Consider the following 20,093-nt stretch of genomic DNA (forward strand, 5'->3'; position numbering starts at 1 on the left):
AGAGAAGTAATAAAATTACCTGGCTTAAACGTATTGCCATAAATTTCACAGACGCAATCTTGACGTGCAGTGATGTGACCTCTTGATGAACCTGTTATAATTGGCAAACTTGGTGTGGTAATATGTCTGCTGTGGGAAAAATTCTGATCTATTTGTGATATTTTTGATGATATTTCACACAATCCATGACAACATAATACTTTAATCTCATAATCAAAACATTGCTGTGTAACACCTTGGTTCTTGTTTAAACAAACTAGTCCATCTTCAGAATTGCACGTTACTACCTGGCCCAGTTGTGAAAGTAATAGTCCAGGGTAAAGTTTTGCATGGCATTCAACCTTAGTTGGAGCAGAGCAGATGTTAAGATATGTGCTCGTTATTTGTTTTATAGGTACATTTTCACCACCTTTAGGCCCTGTTGTTGGGCTGCCAAAGTCCATCCAGTCTGACCACTGGCAAATACATTTAGAAGGAAATGCTTTTGAAATAGTTGTAGTCATAGCTCTTGTCGGGGGTACTGTGGTTGTGCTTACACTTGTGGAGGAATTGAGTAAAGCTAGAGTCAATGCTGCTTGTAGAGTTGCGCTAACACAGTCTCGATGACAACACAACAATCTCATCTCATAGTCAAAGCACTGCTGGGTAATGTTTTGTTTTTTATTTAGGCAAACAAGTCCATCTTTAAGATTACACTTTACTGCTTGTCCAAGCTTTGAAACAGGAAGTCCAGGATAATCTTTTGCACGGCATTCAATTCCCTGTGGTATTGAACAGGTGGTTGGATAGGTGTCAGTGATGAGTCTGACTGGTATTAATTTACCACCTTCAGGCCCTGATGTTGGGCTGCCATAGTCCACCCAGTTTGACCACTGGCAAATACATTTAGAAGGAAATGCTTTTGAAATAGTTGTAGTCATAGCTCTTGTCGGGGGTACTGTGGTTGTGCTTACACTTGTGGAGGAATTGAGTAAAGCTAGAGTCAATGCTGCTTGTAGAGTTGCGCTAACACAGTCTCGATGACAACACAACAATCTCATCTCATAGTCAAAGCACTGCTGGGTAATGTTTTGTTTTTTATTTAGGCAAACAAGTCCATCTTTAAGATTACACTTTACTGCTTGTCCAAGCTTTGAAACAGGAAGTCCAGGATAATCTTTTGCACGGCATTCAATTCCCTGTGGTATTGAACAGGTGGTTGGATAGGTGTCAGTGATGAGTCTGACTGGTATTAATTTACCACCTTCAGGCCCTGATGTTGGGCTGCCATAGTCCACCCAGTTTGACCACTGGCAAATACATTTAGAAGGAAATGTTTTAAAAATGGTTGTAGTCGTAGCTCTTGTTGTGGGTACAGTGGTTGTGCTTAGATTTGTGGAGGAATTTTGTAAAGCTAGAGTCAATGCTGCCGGTAGAGATGCACTAAGACAGTCTCGATGACAACACAACAATCTCATCTCGTAGTCAAAGCACTGCTGGGTAATATTTTGTTTTTTATTTAGGCAAACAAGTCCATCTTTTAGATTACATTTCACTGCCTGGCCAAGCTTTGAAACAGGAAGTCCAGGATAATGTTTTGCACGGCATTCGATTCCCTGTGGTATTGAGCAGGTGGTTGGATAGGTGTCAGTGATGAGTTTGACTGGTATTAGTTTACCGCCTTCAGGCCCTGTTGTTGGGCTACCAAAGTCCACCCAGTTTGACCACTGGCAAATACATTTAGAAGGAAAAGTTTTTGAAATGGTTGTCGTAGCTCTTGTTGTGGGTACAGTGGTTGTACTTAGACTTGTGGAGGAATTTTGTAAAGCTAGAGTCAATGCTGCCGGTAGAGATGCACTAAGACAGTCTCGATGACAACACAACAATCTCATCTCGTAGTCAAAGCACTGCTGGGTAATATTTTGTTTTTTATTTAGGCAAACAAGTCCATCTTTTAGATTACATTTCACTGCCTGGCCAAGCTTTGAAACAGGAAGTCCAGGATAATGTTTTGCACGGCATTCGATTCCCTGTGGTATTGAGCAGGTGGTTGGATAGGTGTCAGTGATGAGTTTGACTGGTATTAGTTTACCGCCTTCAGGCCCTGTTGTTGGGCTACCAAAGTCCATCCAGTTTGACCACTGGCAAATACATTTAGAAGGAAAAGTTTTTGAAATGGTTGTTGTCATAGCTCTTGTTGTGGGTAAAGTGGTTGTGCTAACACTAGCAGAGGAATTGTGTAAAGCTAGAGCCAATGCTGCTGGTAGAGATGTGCTAACACAGTCTCGATGACAACACAACAATCTGATCTCATAGTCAAAGCACTGCTGGGTAATATTTTGTTTTTTATTTAGGCAAACAAGTCCATCTTTTAGATTACATTTCACTGCCTGGCCAAGCTTTGAAACAGGAAGTCCAGGATAATGTTTTGCACGGCATTCGATTCCCTGTGGTATTGAGCAGGTGGTTGGATAGGTGTCAGTGATAAGTTTGATTGGTATTAGTTTACCGCCTTCAGGCCCTGTTGTTGGGCTACCAAAGTCCACCCAGTTTGACCACTGGCAAATACATTTAGAAGGAAAAGTTTTTGAAATGGTTGTTGTCATAGCTCTTGTTGTGGGTACAGTGGTTGTGCTAACACTAGCAGAGGAATTGTGTAAAGCTAGAGCCAATGCTGCTGGTAGAGATGTGCTAACACAGTCTCGATGACAACACAACAATCTGATCTCATAGTCAAAGCACTGCTGGGTAATATTTTGTTTTTTATTTAGGCAAACAAGTCCATCTTTAAGATTACAATTTACTGTCTGGCCAAGCTTTGAAACAGGAAGTCCAGGATAATGTTTTGCACGGCATTCAATTCTCTGTGGTTTTGAACAAGTGGTTGGATAGGTGTCAGTGATGATTTTGACTGGTATTAGTTTACCGCCTTCAGGACCTGTTGTTGGGCCACCAAAATCCATCCATTTTGACCAGTGACAAATACATGGAGAGGTCGGAGTAAGTTGGGTTGGTTTCAGTGTCTTTGAAGGTGTAGAATTTGCTGAAGGTGTACTTGAAGAAGTTGATGTCATTGTTGTTGTTGAAACTGACAACCTAGGAGTAGTTGTTGGGGCCTGTGTGGAGTTGTCACATATTTCATGACAGCATAATACTCTGATGACATAGTCAAAGCATTGCTGGGTATTATCTTGATTTTTGTTAAGACACACAAGTCCATCTTTTGCATTACATATCACAACCTGGCCAAGCTGTGAAAGAGAAAGTTCAGGGTAAAGTTTTGCACGGCATTCTAATTCTTTTGGTGCTGAGCAGATGGAAGGATAGGTGTCACTTATTCTTTTGATGGAAATTATTTCTCCACCTTCAGGACCAGTTGTTAAGCTACCGAAGTCCATCCAGTCTGACCAATGGCATTTGCATCTAAGGGTAGGAGTAAGCAAGGGTATTTTTGGTGTCAATGCTGTGGTACTGCCACAGTTTCCATCACAGCAGAATACTCTAATCTCATAGTCAAAGCATTGATGTGTAATGTCTTGGTATTTGTTCAAGCACACAAGACCATCTTTGGCATTACATTTCACAACCTGGCCAAGCTGTGAAAGAGAAAGTTCAGGGTAAAGTTTTGCACGGCATTCTAATTCTTTTGGTGCTGAGCAGATGGAAGGATAGGTGTCACTTATTCTTTTGATGGAAATTATTTCTCCACCTTCAGGACCAGTTGTTAAGCTACCGAAGTCCATCCAGTCTGACCAATGGCATTTGCATCCAAGGGTAGGAGTAAGCAAGGGTATTTTTGGTGTCAATGCTGTGGTACTGCCACAGTTTCCATCACAGCAGAATACTCTAATCTCATAGTCAAAGCATTGATGTGTAATGTCTTGGTATTTGTTCAAGCATACAAGACCATCTTTGGCATTACATTTCACAACCTGGTTTAGCTGAGAAAGAGACAATCTGGGGTAATTTTTTGCACGACATTCAACTTCCTTTGGCGCAGAGCAGATGGTAGGAAAACTCTCCAAAATGTTTTTGATTGACACTGTTTCACCACCTTCTGGACCTGTTGTTGGGCCCCCAAAATCCAACCACTCTGACCAATGACAAATGCAGCCAGGGTTAGGAGTAATAGTGGCTGTTTTGGACAGTGGAGAAGTTGTTGAAGCAGTTGAAGCAGTTGATAGAAACATTGGAGTTGGGTATATACTAGTACCACTGGAGAAATTTTGGCCAGTTGTTGTAGATGGAAGGGTAGGCATGATAGGTGACAAAGATGGTGTTGGAATTATGGATGTGATTGTACTTGGGGAGAAACTCTCGCTTGTTTTTTTCATATTTGGTAAAGATGTGCTACCTGGGGATTTTGTTGAGAAGTTACCACATTTGCTGTCACAACAGAATACTCTAATTTCATAGTCAAAGCATTGCTGTGTGCGGCTTTGTTTTTTGTTCGAGCAGATCAGTCCATCTTTCACATTACATTTTACGACCTGACCAAGCTGTGAAAGAGGAACTCCACGGTAAAGTTTAGCACGACACTCCACTTCTTTTGGTACTGAGCAGATGGTAGAAATTGTAGAAATAGGTATTATTTTACCACCATTAACACCTGTTGTTGGGTGACCAAAGTCATTCCAGTCTGACCAATAACACATACATAGCGGGGTAGGAGTATAGGTGGTTGTTTTTAATGTTGTGAAAGTTGGAGAAGTTATTGAAGGAGATGTAGAAAATGTTGTTGTCATTGGAGTTAGAGATATGGTTGTTACATTGTAGGAGATGCCAGCTGAAAATGTTTCTGAAGGTGTAAAAGTAGAAATTGCTGGTAGAGTTGTGGATATACTTTTTCGAGAGTGGGGATCCTGGACTGTTGTTTTTGTAACCTGTTGAGTAACAGTTCTTGTGGAAGAAAATGGTAAAGTTATTGTAGATGGACTTGTGTATATGCTTGTATTTTGGATGATTAGTGTTGGAGTTGGTAGTATACTGCTGCTTGATGACATAATTGTAGATGTTGTAGTTAAGGATTTTGTCATATTGCTTGCAGTATTGTAAGAATTCTGGACTGTTGGTGTTTTAGTCAGTGGTGTAGTCATGCCAGTTGAAAACAATTGGGAAGGTGTACCAGTAGAGATTGGAGTTGTGGATATGCTTTTATCAGAGGGGGAACTCTGGACTCTTGATACTGTAACTTGTTGTGTAACTTTGTTAGTTGAAGAAATTGAACCTATAGAAGAAAGCATTGCTGAAGTTGTTGCTGTAGTTGTTGATGTGCTTGTACTTTTTGAGGAAATAAGATTTGTTGGTGTCTTAGTTGGTGGTGTAGGCATATTAGTTGAAAAAGTTGGTGAAGATGTACCAGTAGAAATTGTTGTTAAAGTCGTAGATATGTTTTTACCAGTGGGGGAACTTTGGACTGTTGGTGTTGTAACTTCTTGTGTCAAAATGCTTGTTGAAGAAATGGAAGGAGAAATAGAAAACTTTGTTGAAGTTGTTGCTGTACTTGTTGCTATGCTTGTACTTGTGGAGGACACAGGGTGTAATGATGTCATAGTTGGCAGTGTATGCATGCTGGCTGATAAAGTTGATGAAATTGCACCAGAAGAAATTGTTGTTGATGGATTTGTAGATGTGCTTGTAACAATGGAGGAACTATGCACTGTTGATGTTATAGTTGGTGCTATATCAAGACTTATTGATGACATCCTTGTAGCTGTTGTACTTAAGAATTGTGTTGTCATGCTTGTAGTATTGGAGGAATTATGGACTGTTGGTATTTTAGTTGGTGGTGTAGTCATGCCAGTTGAAAACAATTGGAAAGGTGTACCAGTAGAAACTGCTGTTGGAGTTGTGGATATGCTTTTACCAGTGGGGGTACTCTGGACTCTTGGTATAGTGACTTGTTGTGTAACCTTGTTTGTTGCAGAAATTGAAGGTGTAGCAGAAAACTTTGTTGAAGTTGTTTCTATACTTGTTGATATGCTTGTACTTGAGGAGGAAATAAGGCTTGTTGATGTCATGGTTGGTGGACTAGTAGGTATGCCAGGTAAAAATGATGGTGAAGGTGTACGTTCAGAGACTGTCGTTGGAGTTGTGGATATGCTTTTACCAGTTGGAGAGCTGTGCACTTTTGGTGTTGTACCTTGTTGTGTCATCCTGCTTGTTGAAGAAATTGAACTTATAGAAGAAAATATTGCTGAAGTTGTTGCTGTCGTTGTTGATGTGCTTGTACTTTTTGAGGAAATAAGATTTGTTGTTGTCTTAGTTGATGATGTTGGCGTACTAGTTGAAAAATTTGAAGATGTAACAGTAGAAATTGCTGTTGAAGTTGTGGATATGTTTTTGCCAGTAGGGGAACTCTTGACTGTTGGTGTTGTAACTTTTTGTGTCAACCTGCTTGTTGAAGAAATGGAAGTTGAAGCAGAAAACTTTGTTGAAGTTGTTGCTGTACTTGTTGCTATGCTTGTACTTGTGGAGGAAACAGGGTGTAATGATGTCGTAGTTGGCAATGTATGCATGCTGGCTGAAAAAGTTGATGAAATTGCACCAGAAGAAATTTTTGTTGATGGATTTGTAGATATGCTTGTAACAATGGAGGAACTATGCACTGTTGATGTTATAGTTGGTGCTATATCAAGACTTGTTGATGACATCCTTGTAGCTGTTGTACTTAAGGATTGTGTAGTCATGCTTGTAGTATTGGAGGAATTATGGACTGTTGGTATTGTAGTCGGTGGTGTAGTCATGCCAGTTGAAAACAATTGGAAAGGTGTACCACTAGAGATTGCTGTTGGAGTTGTGGATATGCTTTTACCAGTGGGGGTACTCTGGACTCTTGGTATTGTAACTTGTTGTGTAACCTTGTTTGTTGCAGAAATTGAAGCTGTAGCAGACAACTTTGTTGAAGTTGTTTCTATACTTGTTGATATGCTTGTACTTGAGGAGGAAATAAGGCTTGTTGATGTCATGGTTGGTGGACTTGTAGGTATGCCAGGTAAAAATGATGGTGAAGGTGTATGTTCAGAGACTGTTGTTGGAGTTGTGGACATGCTTTTACCAGTGGGAGAGCTGTGGACTTTTGCTGTTGTAACTTGTTGTGTCAACCTGCTTATTGAAGAAATTGAACTTATAGAAGAAAATATTGCTGAAGTTGTTGCTGTAGTTGTTGATGTGCTTGTACTTTTTGAGGAAATAAGATTTGTTGGTGTCTTAGTTGATGGTGTTGGCATACTAGTTGAAAAAGTTGAAGATGTAACAGTAGAAATTGCTGCTGAAGTTGTGGATATGTTTTTGCTACTGGGGGAACTCTTGACTGTTGGTGTTGTAACTTGATGTGTCAACCTGCTTGTTGAAGAAATGGAAGGTGAAGCAGAAAACTTTGTTGAAGTTGTTGCTGTACTTGTGGCTATGCTTATACTTGTGGAGGAAACAGGGTGTAATGATGTCATAGTTGGTAATGTATGCATGCTGGCTGAAAAAGTTGATGAAATTGCACCAGAAGAAATTTTTGTTGATGGATTTGTAGATATGCTTGTAACAATGGAGGAACTATGCACTGTTGATGTTATAGTTGGTGCTATATCAAGACTTGTTGATGACATCCTTGTAGCTGTTGTACTTAAGGATTGTGTAGTCATGCTTGTAGTATTGGAGGAATTATGGACTGTTGGTATTGTAGTCGGTGGTGTAGTCATGCCAGTTGAAAACAATTGGAAAGGTGTACCACTAGAGATTGCTGTTGGAGTTGTGGATATGCTTTTACCAGTGGGGGTACTCTGGACTCTTGGTATTGTAACTTGTTGTGTAACCTTGTTTGTTGCAGAAATTGAAGCTGTAGCAGACAACTTTGTTGAAGTTGTTTCTATACTTGTTGATATGCTTGTACTTGAGGAGGAAATGAGGCTTGTTGATGTCATGGTTGGTGGACTAGTAGGTATGCCAGGTAAAAATGATGGTGAAGGTGAACGTTCAAAGACTGTTGTTGGAGTTGTGGATATGCTTTTACCAGTTGGAGAGCTGTGCACTTTTGGTGTTGTACCTTGTTGTGTCATCCTGCTTGTTGAAGAAATTGAACTTATAGAAGAAAATATTGTTGAAGTTGTTGCTGTCGTTGTTGATGTGCTTGTACTTTTTGAGGAAATAAGATTTGTTGGTGTCTTAGTTGATGGTGTTGACATACTAGTTGAAAAAGTTGAAGATGTAACAGTAGAAATTGCTGTTGAAGTTGTGGATATTTTTTTGCCAGTAGGGGAACTCTTGACTGTTGGTGTTGTAACTTTTTGTGTCAACCTGCTTGTTGAAGAAATGGAAGTTGAAGCAGAAAACTTTGTTGAAGTTGTTGCTGTACTTGTTGCTATGCTTGTACTTGTGGAGGAAACAGGGTGTAATGATGTCGTAGTTGGCAATGTATGCATGTTGGCTGAAAAAGTTGATGAAATTGCACCAGAAGAAATTTTTGTTGATGGATTTGTAGATATGCTTGTAACAATGGAGGAACTATGCACTGTTGATGTTATAGTTGGTGCTATATCAAGACTTGTTGATGACATCCTTGTAGCTGTTGTACTTAAGGATTGTGTTGTCATGCTTGTAGTATTGGAGGAATTATGGACTGTTGGTATTTTAGTCGGTGGTGTAGTCATGCCAGTTGAAAACAATTGGAAAGGTGTACCAGTAGAGATTGCTGTTGGAGTTGTGGATATGCTTTTACCAGTGGGGGTACTCTGGATTCTTGGTATTGTAACTTGTTGTGTAACCTTATTTGTTGCAGAAATTGAAGCTGTAGCAGACAACTTTGTTGAAGTTGTTTCTATACTTGTTGATATGCTTGTACTTGAGGAGGAAATAAGGCTTGTTGATTTCATGGTTGGTGAACTAGTAGGTATGCCAGGTAAAAATGATGGTGAAGGTGTATGTTCAGAGACTGTTGTTGGAGTTTTGGACATGCTTTTACCAGTGGGAGAGCTGTGGACTTTTGCTGTTGTAACTTGTTGTGTCAACCTGCTTATTGAAGAAATTGAACTTATAGAAGAAAATATTGCTGAAGTTGTTGCTGTCGTTGTTGATGTGCTTGTACTTTTTGAGGAAATAAGATTTGTTGTTGTCTTAGTTGATGGTGTTGGCATACTAGTTGAAAAAGTTGAAGATGTAACAGTAGAAATTGCTGTTGAAGTTGTGGATATGTTTTTGCCAGTAGGGGAACTCTTGACTGTTGGTGTTGTAACTTTTTGTGTCAACCTGCTTGTTGAAGAAATGGAAGTTGAAGCAGAAAACTTTGTTGAAGTTGTTGCTGTACTTGTTGCTATGCTTGTACTTGTGGAGGAAACAGGGTGTAATGATGTCGTAGTTGGCAATGTATGCATGCTGGCTGAAAAAGTTGATGAAATTGCACCAGAAGAAATTTTTGTTGATGGATTTGTAGATATGCTTGTAACACTGGAGGAACTATGCACTGTTGATGTTATAGTTGGTGCTATATCAAGACTTGTTGATAACATCCTTGTAGCTGTTGTACTTAAGGATTGTGTAGTCATGCTTGTAGTATTGGAGGAATTATGGACTGTTGGTATTGTAGTCGGTGGTGTAGTCATGCCAGTTGAAAACAATTGGAAAGGTGTACCACTAGAGATTGCTGTTGGAGTTGTGGATATGCTTTTACCAGTGGGGGTACTCTGGACTCTTGGTATTGTAACTTGTTGTGTAACCTTGTTTGTTGCAGAAATTGAAGCTGTAGCAGACAACTTTGTTGAAGTTGTTTCTATACTTGTTGATATGCTTGTACTTGAGGAGGAAATGAGGCTTGTTGATGTCATGGTTGGTGGACTAGTAGGTATGCCAGGTAAAAATGATGGTGAAGGTGAACGTTCAGAGACTGTTGTTGGAGTTGTGGATATGCTTTTACCAGTTGGAGAGCTGTGCACTTTTGGTGTTGTACCTTGTTGTGTCATCCTGCTTGTTGAAGAAATTGAACTTATAGAAGAAAATATTGTTGAAGTTGTTGCTGTCGTTGTTGATGTGCTTGTACTTTTTGAGGAAATAAGATTTGTTGGTGTCTTAGTTGATGGTGTTGGCATACTAGTTGAAAAAGTTGAAGATGTAACAGTAGAAATTGCTGTTGAAGTTGTGGATATTTTTTTGCCAGTAGGGGAACTCTTGACTGTTGGTGTTGTAACTTTTTGTGTCAACCTGCTTGTTGAAGAAATGGAAGTTGAAGCAGAAAACTTTGTTGAAGTTGTTGCTGTACTTGTTGCTATGCTTGTACTTGTGGAGGAAACAGGGTGTAATGATGTCGTAGTTGGCAATGTATGCATGTTGGCTGAAAAAGTTGATGAAATTGCACCAGAAGAAATTTTTGTTGATGGATTTGTAGATATGCTTGTAACAATGGAGGAACTATGCACTGTTGATGTTATAGTTGGTGCTATATCAAGACTTGTTGATGACATCCTTGTAGCTGTTGTACTTAAGGATTGTGTTGTCATGCTTGTAGTATTGGAGGAATTATGGACTGTTGGTATTTTAGTCGGTGGTGTAGTCATGCCAGTTGAAAACAATTGGAAAGGTGTACCAGTAGAGATTGCTGTTGGAGTTGTGGATATGCTTTTACCAGTGGGGGTACTCTGGATTCTTGGTATTGTAACTTGTTGTGTAACCTTATTTGTTGCAGAAATTGAAGCTGTAGCAGACAACTTTGTTGAAGTTGTTTCTATACTTGTTGATATGCTTGTACTTGAGGAGGAAATAAGGCTTGTTGATTTCATGGTTGGTGAACTAGTAGGTATGCCAGGTAAAAATGATGGTGAAGGTGTATGTTCAGAGACTGTTGTTGGAGTTTTGGACATGCTTTTACCAGTGGGAGAGCTGTGGACTTTTGCTGTTGTAACTTGTTGTGTCAACCTGCTTATTGAAGAAATTGAACTTATAGAAGAAAATATTGCTGAAGTTGTTGCTGTCGTTGTTGATGTGCTTGTACTTTTTGAGGAAATAAGATTTGTTGTTGTCTTAGTTGATGGTGTTGGCATACTAGTTGAAAAAGTTGAAGATGTAACAGTAGAAATTGCTGTTGAAGTTGTGGATATGTTTTTGCCAGTAGGGGAACTCTTGACTGTTGGTGTTGTAACTTTTTGTGTCAACCTGCTTGTTGAAGAAATGGAAGTTGAAGCAGAAAACTTTGTTGAAGTTGTTGCTGTACTTGTTGCTATGCTTGTACTTGTGGAGGAAACAGGGTGTAATGATGTCGTAGTTGGCAATGTATGCATGCTGGCTGAAAAAGTTGATGAAATTGCACCAGAAGAAATTTTTGTTGATGGATTTGTAGATATGCTTGTAACACTGGAGGAACTATGCACTGTTGATGTTATAGTTGGTGCTATATCAAGACTTGTTGATAACATCCTTGTAGCTGTTGTACTTAAGGATTGTGTTGTCATGCTTGTAGTATTGGAGGAATTATGGACTGTTGGTATTTTAGTAGGTGGTCTAGTCATGCCAGTTGAAAACAATTGGAAAGGTGTACCAGTAGAGATTGCTGTTGGAGTTGTGGATATGCTTTTATCAGTGGGGGTACTCTGGACTCTTGGTATTGTAACTTGTTGTGTAACCTTATTTGTTGCAGAAATTGAAGCTGTAGCAGACAACTTTGTTGAAGTTGTTTCTATACTTGTTGATATGCTTGTACTTGAGGAAGAAATGAGGCCTGTTGATTTCATGGTTGGTGGACTAGTAGGTATGCCAGGTAAAAATGATGGTGAAGGTGTACGTTCAGAGACTGTTGTTGGAGTTGTGGATATGCTTTTACCAGTGGGAGAGCTGTGGACTTTTGGTGTTGTACCTTGTTGTGTCATCCTGCTTGTTGAAGAAATTGAACTTATAGAAGAAAATATTGCTGAAGTTGTTGCTGTCGTTGTTGATGTGCTTGTACTTTTTGAGGTAATAAGATTTGTTGGTGTCTTAGTTGATGGTGTTAGCATACTAGTTGGAAAAGTTGAAGATGTAACAGTAGAAATTGTTGTTGAAGTTGTGGATATGTTTTTACCAGTGGGGGAACTCTGGACTGTTGGTGTTGTAACTTGTGGAGTCAAAATGCTTGTTGAAGAAATGGAAGGTGTAGCGGAAAACTTTGTTGAAGTTGTTGCTGTACTTGTTGCTATGCTTGTACTTGTGGAGGAAATAGGGTGTAATGATGTCGTAGTTGGCCGTGTATGCATGTTGGCTGAAAAAGTTGGTGAAATTGCACCAGAAGAAATTTTAGTTGATGGATTTGTAGATATGCTTGTAACAATGGATGAACTATGCACTGTTGTTGTTATAGTTGGTGCTATATCAAGACTTGTTGATGACATCCTTGTAGCTGTTGTACTTAATGATTGTGTTGTCATGCTTGTAGTATTGGAGGAATTCTGGACTGTTGGTATTTTAGTCGGTGGTGTAGTCAAGCCAGTTGAAAACATTTGGGAAGGTGTACCAGTAGAAATTGCTGTTGGAGTTGGTGGTGTCAGCATACTTGTTGAAAAGGTTGGTGAAGGTTTACCAGCAGAAATTGTTGTCGATGGGTCTGTGTATATGCTTGTAACAGTTGAGAAACTTTGGCCAGTTGATGTTGTACTTGGTGGCATATGCATACTTGTTGATAATATTGTTGTAGCAGTTGTAGTTAAGGATTGTGTTGTGATGTTGCCACAGTTTTTATCACAACACAATGCTCTAATCTCATAGTCATAACATTGCTGTATAAGGCCTTGGTGTTTGTTCAAGCAAACTAGTCCATCTTTGGTATTGCATTTCACAACCTGGCCAAGCTGTGAAAGAGAAACTCCAGGATAACGTTTTGCACGGCATTGTACTTCCTTCAGTGCTGAGCAGATGGTAGCAGAGGTGTCAGTTATTCTTTCAATAGATACTATTTCACCACCATCAATACCTGTTGTTGGGCCACCAAAGTCATTCCAATCTGACCAGTGGCAATTACATCCAGGGCTAAGAGTAAGGGTGCTTGTTTTCAATGTTGTGGATGTTGGAGAAGTTGTTAATGGAGTTGTAGATGTTTGTGTTTCTGGAATTTTAGATATGCTTGTAATATTGGAGGAATTCTGGACTGAAGATGTTTCCAGCAGTGGTGTAGTCTTGCCAGATGAAAACGCTGATGAAAGTGTACGTGTAGACAATGTTGTCGGAGCTGTGGGTATACTTTTACCAGTGGGGGAACTCTGAACTATTATTGTTGTTGCTTGTTGTGTAAACTTGCTTGTTGTAGAAACTGAAGGAGTAGCAGAAAAGACTCTTGAAGTTGTTGCTGTAGTTGTTGATATGCTTATATTTGTGGAGGAAATTAGGCTTAATGATGTCATGGTTGATTTTGTAGGTGTGTTGGTTGAAAAGGTTGGTAAAGGTGTTCCAGCAAAAACTGTTGTTGATGGATTTGTAGATATCCTTGTAATGGTGGGGGAACTACGCACTGTTGATGTTGTGGTTGGTGATATATTCAAGCTTGTTGATGACATTCTTGTGGATGTTGTAGATAAAGATTGTGCTGTCATGCTTGTAGTATTGGAGGAATTTTGCACGGTTGGTGTTTTAGTTGACTGTTTAGACATACCAGTTGAAAACAATTGGGAAGGTTTACCAGTAGGCATTGCTGTTGTGGTTGTGGATATGGTTTTACCAGTAGGGGACACTTGGAAAGTTGGTGTTGTAGCTCGTTGTGTCAACCTGCTTGTTGAAGAAATTGAAGGTATAGCAGAAAATATTGTTGACATTGTTGCTGTAGTTGTTGATATATTTGTAACTTTTGAGAAAATTATATTTGTTGGTGTCTTAGTTGGTGGTGTAAGCATACTAGTTGAAAACGTTGGTGAAGGTGTACCAGCAGAAATTGTTGTTGATCGATCTGTGAATGTGCTTGTAACAGTGGAGGAACTTTGGCCCATTGATGTCATACTTGGTAATATACGCTTGCTTGTTGATGATATTGTTGTAGCAGTTGTAGTTAAGGATTGTGCTGTGATGTTGCCACAGTTTTTATCACAACACAATGTTCTAATCTCATAGTCATAGCATTGCTGTACAAGGCCTTGGTGTTTGTTCAAACAAACTAGTCCGTCTTTGGTATTGCATTTCACAACCTGGCCAAGCTGTGTAAGAGGAACTCCAGGATAACGTTTTGCACGGCACTGTACTTCCATTAGTGCTGAGCAGATGGTAGCAGAGGTGTCAGTTATTCTTTCAATAGGTACTATTTCACCACCATCAAGACCTGTTGTTGGGCCACCAAAGTCATTCCAATCTGACCAATGACAATTACATCCAGGGCTAAGAGTAAAGGTGCTTGTTTTCAATGTTGTAAATATTGGAGAAGTTGTTAATAGAGTTGTAGATGTTTGTGTTGCTGGAATTTTAGATATGCTTGTAATATTGGAGAAATTCTGGACTGCAGATGTTTCAAGCAGTGGTGTAGTCATGCCAGATGCAAACGCTGCTAAAGGTGTAGCAGTAGAAATTGTTGTTGAAGTTGTGGATATGTTTTTACCAGTGGGGGAACTCTGGACTGTTGGTGTTGTAACTTGTGGAGTCAAAATGCTTGTTGAAGAAATGGAAGGTGTAGCGGAAAACTTTGTTGAAGTTGTTGCTGTACTTGTTGCTATGCTTGTACTTGTGGAGGAAATAGGGTGTAATGATGTCATAGTTAGTGGTGTATGCGTGCTGGCTGAAAAAGTTGGTGAAGTTGTACCAGAAGAAATTGCTGTTGATGGATTTGTAGATATGCTTGTAACAATGGAGGAACTATGCACTGTTGTTATAGTTGGTGCTATATCAAGACTTGTTGATGACATCCTTGTAGCTGTTGTACTTAATGATTGTGTTGTCATGCTTGTAGTATTGGAGGAATTATGGACTGTTGGTGTTTTAGTCTGTGGTGTAGTCCTGCCAGTTGAAAACCATTGGGAAGGTGTACCAGTAGAGATTGCTGTTGGAGTTGTGGATATGCTTTTACCAGTGGGGGTACTCTGGACTCTTGGTATTGTAACTTGTTGTGTAACCTTGTTTGTTGCAGAAATTGAAGCTGTAGCAGACAACTTTGTTGAAGTTGTTACTATACTTGTTGATATGCTTGTACTTGAGGAGGAAATGAGGCCTGTTGATTTCATGGTTGGAGGACTAGTAGGTATGCCAGGTAAAAATGATGGTGAAGGTGTACGTTCAGAGACTGTTGTTGGAGTTGTGGATATGCTTTTACCAGTGGGAGAGCTGTGGACTTTTAGTGTTGTACCTTGTTGTGTGATCCTGCTTGATGATGAAATTGAACTTATAGAAAAAAACATTGCTGAAGTTGTTGCTGTAGTTGTTGATGTGCTTGTACTTTTTGAGGAAATAAGATTTGTTGGTGTCTTAGTTGATGGTGTTGGCATACTAGTTGAAAAAGTTGAAGATGTAACAGTAGAAATTGCTGTTGAAGTTGTGGATATGTTTTTGCCAGTGGGGGAACTCTTGACTGTTGGTGTTGTAACTTTTTGTGTCAACCTGCTTGTTGAAGAAATGGAAGTTGAAGCAGAAATCTTTGTTGAAGTTGTTGCTGTACTTGTTGCTATGCTTGTACTTGTGGGGGAAACAGGGTGTACTGATGTCGTAGTTGGCAGTGTATGCATGCTGGCTGATAAAGTTGATGAAATTGCACCAGAAGAAATTGTTGTTGATGGATTTGAAGATATACTTGTAACAATGGAGGAACTATGCACTGTTGATGTTAAAGTTGGTGCTATATCAAGACTTGTTGATGACATCCTTGTAGCTGTTGTACTTAAGGATTGTGTTATCATGCTTGTAGTTTTAGAGGAATTCTGGACTGTTGCTATTTTAGTCGGTGGTGTAGTCAAGCCAGTTGAAAACAATTGGGAAGGTGTACCAGTAGAAATTGCTGTTGGAGTTGGTGGTGTCAGCATACTTGTTGAAAAGGTTGGTGACGGTTTACCAGCAGAAATTGTTGTTGATGGATCTGTGTATATGCTTGTAACAGTTGAGAAACTTTGGCCCGTTGATGTTGTACTTGGTGGCATATGCATACTTGATGATAATATTGTTGTAGCAGTTGTAGTTAAGGATTGTGTTGTGATGTTGCCACAGTTTTTATCACAACACAATGCTCTAATCTCATAGTCATAGCATTGCTGTATAAGGCCTTGGTGTTTGTTCAAGCAAAGTAGTCCATCTTTGGTATTGCATTTCACAACCTGGCCAAGCTGTGAAAGAGAAACACCAGGATAACGTTTTGCACGGCATTGTACTTCCCTCAGTGCTGAGCAGATGGTAGCAGAGGTGTCAGTTATTCTTTCAATAGATACTATTTCACCACCATCAATACCTGTTGTTGGGCCACCAAAGTCATTCCAATCTGACCAGTGGCAATTACATCCAGGGCTAAGAGTAAGGGTGCTTGTTTTCAATGTTGTGGATGTTGGAGAAGTTGGTAATGGAGTTGTAGATGTTTGTGTTGCTGGAATTTTAGATATGCTTGTAATATTGGAGGAATTCTGGACTGAAGATGTTTCCAGCAGTGGTGTAGTCTTGCCAGATGAAAATGCTGCTGAAAGTGTACGTGTAGACAATGTTGTCGGAGCTGTGGGTATACTTTTACCAGTGGGGGAACTCTGAACTATTATTGTTGTTGCTTGTTGTGTAAACTTGCTTGTTGTAGAAACTGAAGGAGTAGCAGAAAAGACTCTTGAAGTTGTTGCAGTAGTTGTTGATATGCTTATATTTGTCGAGGAAATTAGGCTTAATGATGTCATAGTTGGTTTTGTAGGTGTGTTGGTTGAAAAAGTTGGTAAAGGTGTTCCAGCAAAAACTGTTGTTGATGGATTTGTAGGTGTCCTTGTAATGGTGGGGGAACTACGCACTGTTGATGTTGTGGTTGGTGATATATTCAAGCTTGTTGATGACATTCTTGTGGATGTTGTAGATAAAGATTGTGCTGTCATGCTTGTAGTATTGGAGGAATTTTGCACTGTTGGTGTTTTAGTTGATTGTGTAGACATACCAGTTGAAAACAATTGGGAAGGTTTACCAGTAGGCATTGCTGTTGGAGTTGTGGATATGCTTTTACCAGTAGGGGAACTTTGGAAAGTTGGTGTTGTAGCTCGTTGTGTCAACCTGCTTGTTGAAGAAATTGAAGGTATAGCAGAAAATATTGTTGACATTGTTGCTGTAGTTGTTGATATGTTTGTAACTTTTGAGAAAATTATATTTGTTGGTGTCTTAATGGGTGGTGTAAGCATAGTAGTTGAAAATGTTGGTGAAGGTGTACCAGCAGAAATAGTTGTTGATCGATCTGTGAATGTGCTTGTAACAGTGGAGGAACTTTGGCCCATTGATGTCGTACTTGGTAATATACGCCTGCTTGTTGATGATATTGTTGTAGCAGTTGTAGTTAAGGATTGTGCTGTGATGTTGCCACAGTTTTTTTCACAACACAATGCTCTAATCTCATAGTCATAGCATTGCAGTATAAGGCCTTGGTGTTTGTTCAAACAAACTAGTCCGTCTTTGGTATTGCATTTCACAACCTGGCCAAGCTGTGTAAGAGGGACTTCAGGATAACTTTTTGCACGGCACTGTATGTCCTTTAGAGCTGAGCAGATACTAGAAGAGGAGTCAGTTATTCTTTCAATAGGTACTATTTCACCACCATCAAGACCTGTTGTTGGGCCACCAAAGTCATTCCAATCTGACCAATGACAATTACATCCAGGGCTAAGAGTAAGGGTGCTTGTTTTTAACATAGTGGATGTTGGAGACGTTGTTGATGGCGTTGTAGATGTTTGTATTGTTGGAGTTGTAGGCATGCTTGTAAAATTAGAGGAATTCTGGACTGAAGAAGTTTGAGTCAGTGGTGTAGTCATGCCAGTTGAAAATGTTGGTAAAGGTGTAGACATTTTTGGAGTTGTGGTTATGCTTTTACCAGAAGACGAACTATGGACTTTTGGTGTAGTAACTTTTGGTGTAAACCTGCTTGTTGAAGAAACTAAAGGCGTGGCAGACATTATTGTGGAAGTTGCTGCTGTAGTTGTTGATATGCTTATGCTTGTGGAGGAAATATGGCTTGTTGATGTCGTAGTTGGTGTTTTAGGCATGCTGCTTGAAAATGTTGATGAAGGTGTACTAGCAGAAATTGTTGTTAATGGATCTGTGGATATATGGGTAACTGTGGAGGAACTTTGGACTTCTAATGTTGTACTTGGTGACACAAGCATGCTTGTTGATGACATTGTTGTAGAATCTGTCCTTAAGGACTGTGTTGTGATGTTGCCACAGTTGTCATCACAACAGAATGCTCTGATCTCATAGTCATAACATTGCTGTGCAAGGCCTTGGTGTTTGTTCAAGCAAACTAATCCATCATTTGTATTGCATTTCACAACCTGGCCAAGCTGTGTAAGAGGAACTTCAGGATAACGTTTTGCACGGCACTGTATGTCCTTTAGAGCTGAGCAGATACTAGAAGAGGAGTCAGTTATTCTTTCAATAGATACTATTTCACCACCGTCAAGACCTGTTGTTGGGCCACCAAAGTCATTCCAATCTGACCAATGACAATTACACCCAGGGCTAAGAGTAAGGGTGCTTGTTTTTAATATTGTGGATGTTGGAGACATTGTTGATGGCGTTGTAGATGTTTGTATTGTTGGAGATGTAGGCATGCTTGTAATATTAGAGGAATTCTGGACTGAAGAAGTTTGAGTCAGTGGCGTAGTCATGCCAGTTGAAAATGTTGGTAAAGATGTAGACATTTTTGGAGTTGTGGGTATGCTTTTACCAGAAGACGAACTATGGACTTTTGGTGTAGTAACTTTTGGTGTAAACCTGCTTGTTGAAGAAACTAAAGGCGTGGCAGAAATTATTGTGGAAGTTGCTGCTGTAGTTGTTGATATGCTTATGCTTGTGGAGGAAACATGACTTGTTGATGTCGTAGTTGGTGTTTTAGGCATGCTGCTTGAAAATGTTGATGAAGGTGTACTAGCAGAAATTGTTGTTAATGGATCTGTGGATATACGGGTAACTGTGGAGGAACTTTGGACTTCTAATGTTGTACTTGGTGACACAAGCATGCTTGTTGATGACATTGTTGTAGAATCTGTCCTTAAGGACTGTGTTGTGATGTTGCCACAGTTTTCATCACAACACAATGTTCTAATCTCATAGTCATAGCATTGCTGTATAAGGCCTTGGTGTTTGTTCAAGCAAACTAATCCATCATTTGTATTGCATTTCACAACCTGGCCAAGCTGTGTAAGAGGAACTTCAGGATAACGTTTTGCACGGCACTGTATGTCCTTTAGAGCTGAGCAGTTACTAGAAGAGGAGTCAGTTATTCTTTCAATAGGTACTATTTCACCACCATCAAGACCTGTTGTTGGGCCACCAAAGTCATTCCAATCTGACCAATGACAATTACATCCAGGGCTAAGAGTAAGGGTGCTTGTTTTTAACATAGTGGATGTTGGAGACGTTGTTGATGGCGTTGTAGATGTTTGTATTGTTGGAGTTGTAGGCATGCTTGTAAAATTAGAGGAATTCTGGACTGAAGAAGTTTGAGTCAGTGGTGTAGTCATGCCAGTTGAAAATGTTGGTAAAGGTGTAGACATTTTTGGAGTTGTGGGTATGCTTTTACCAGAAGACGAACTATGGACTTTTGGTGTAGTAACTTTTGGTGTAAACCTGCTTGTTGAAGAAACTAAAGGCGTGGCAGAAATTATTGTGGAAGTTGCTGCTGTAGTTGTTGATATGCTTATGCTTGTGGAGGAAATATGGCTTGTTGATGTCGTAGTTGGTGTTTTAGGCATGCTGCTTGAAAATGTTGATGGAGGTGTACTAGCAGAAATTGTTGTTAATGGATCTGTGGATATACGGGTAACTGTGGAGGAACTTTGGACTTCTAATGTTGTACTTGGTGACACAAGCATGCTTGTTGATGACATTGTTGTAGAATCTGTCCTTAAGGACTGTGTTGTGATGTTGCCACAGTTTTCATCACAACACAATGCTTCTGATCTCATAGTCATAACATTGCTGTATAAGGCCTTGGTGTTTGTTCAAGCAAACTAATCCATCATTTGTATTGCATT

The 20,093-nt window shown here is 39.7% G+C and overlaps 1 protein-coding gene across 3 annotated transcripts in view; it reads right to left on the minus strand.

The window, feature by feature from the left end:
• The window catches only part of LOC125263977 (mucin-5B-like), an 83,513-nt gene that overhangs the window by 12,557 nt on the left and 50,863 nt on the right, over positions 1 to 20,093 (minus strand). For 2 of the 3 annotated variants that reach the window (XR_007183941.1, XM_048183178.1), the window contains exon 1: positions 20 to 20,001. Coding sequence is in view for 2 of the 3 variants with exons in the window: in XM_048183178.1 (XP_048039135.1) it covers positions 20 to 19,946 (19,927 nt within the window). In the remaining variant the exon portion in view is untranslated. Of the gene's footprint in view, positions 1 to 19; positions 20,002 to 20,093 lie in introns of those variants that run through there. The other variant, XM_048183179.1, reaches the window with a different exon arrangement.

Source organism: Megalobrama amblycephala, linkage group LG3 (genome assembly GCF_018812025.1).
Source record: "Megalobrama amblycephala isolate DHTTF-2021 linkage group LG3, ASM1881202v1, whole genome shotgun sequence".
Lineage (NCBI taxonomy): Eukaryota > Metazoa > Chordata > Actinopteri > Cypriniformes > Xenocyprididae > Megalobrama > Megalobrama amblycephala.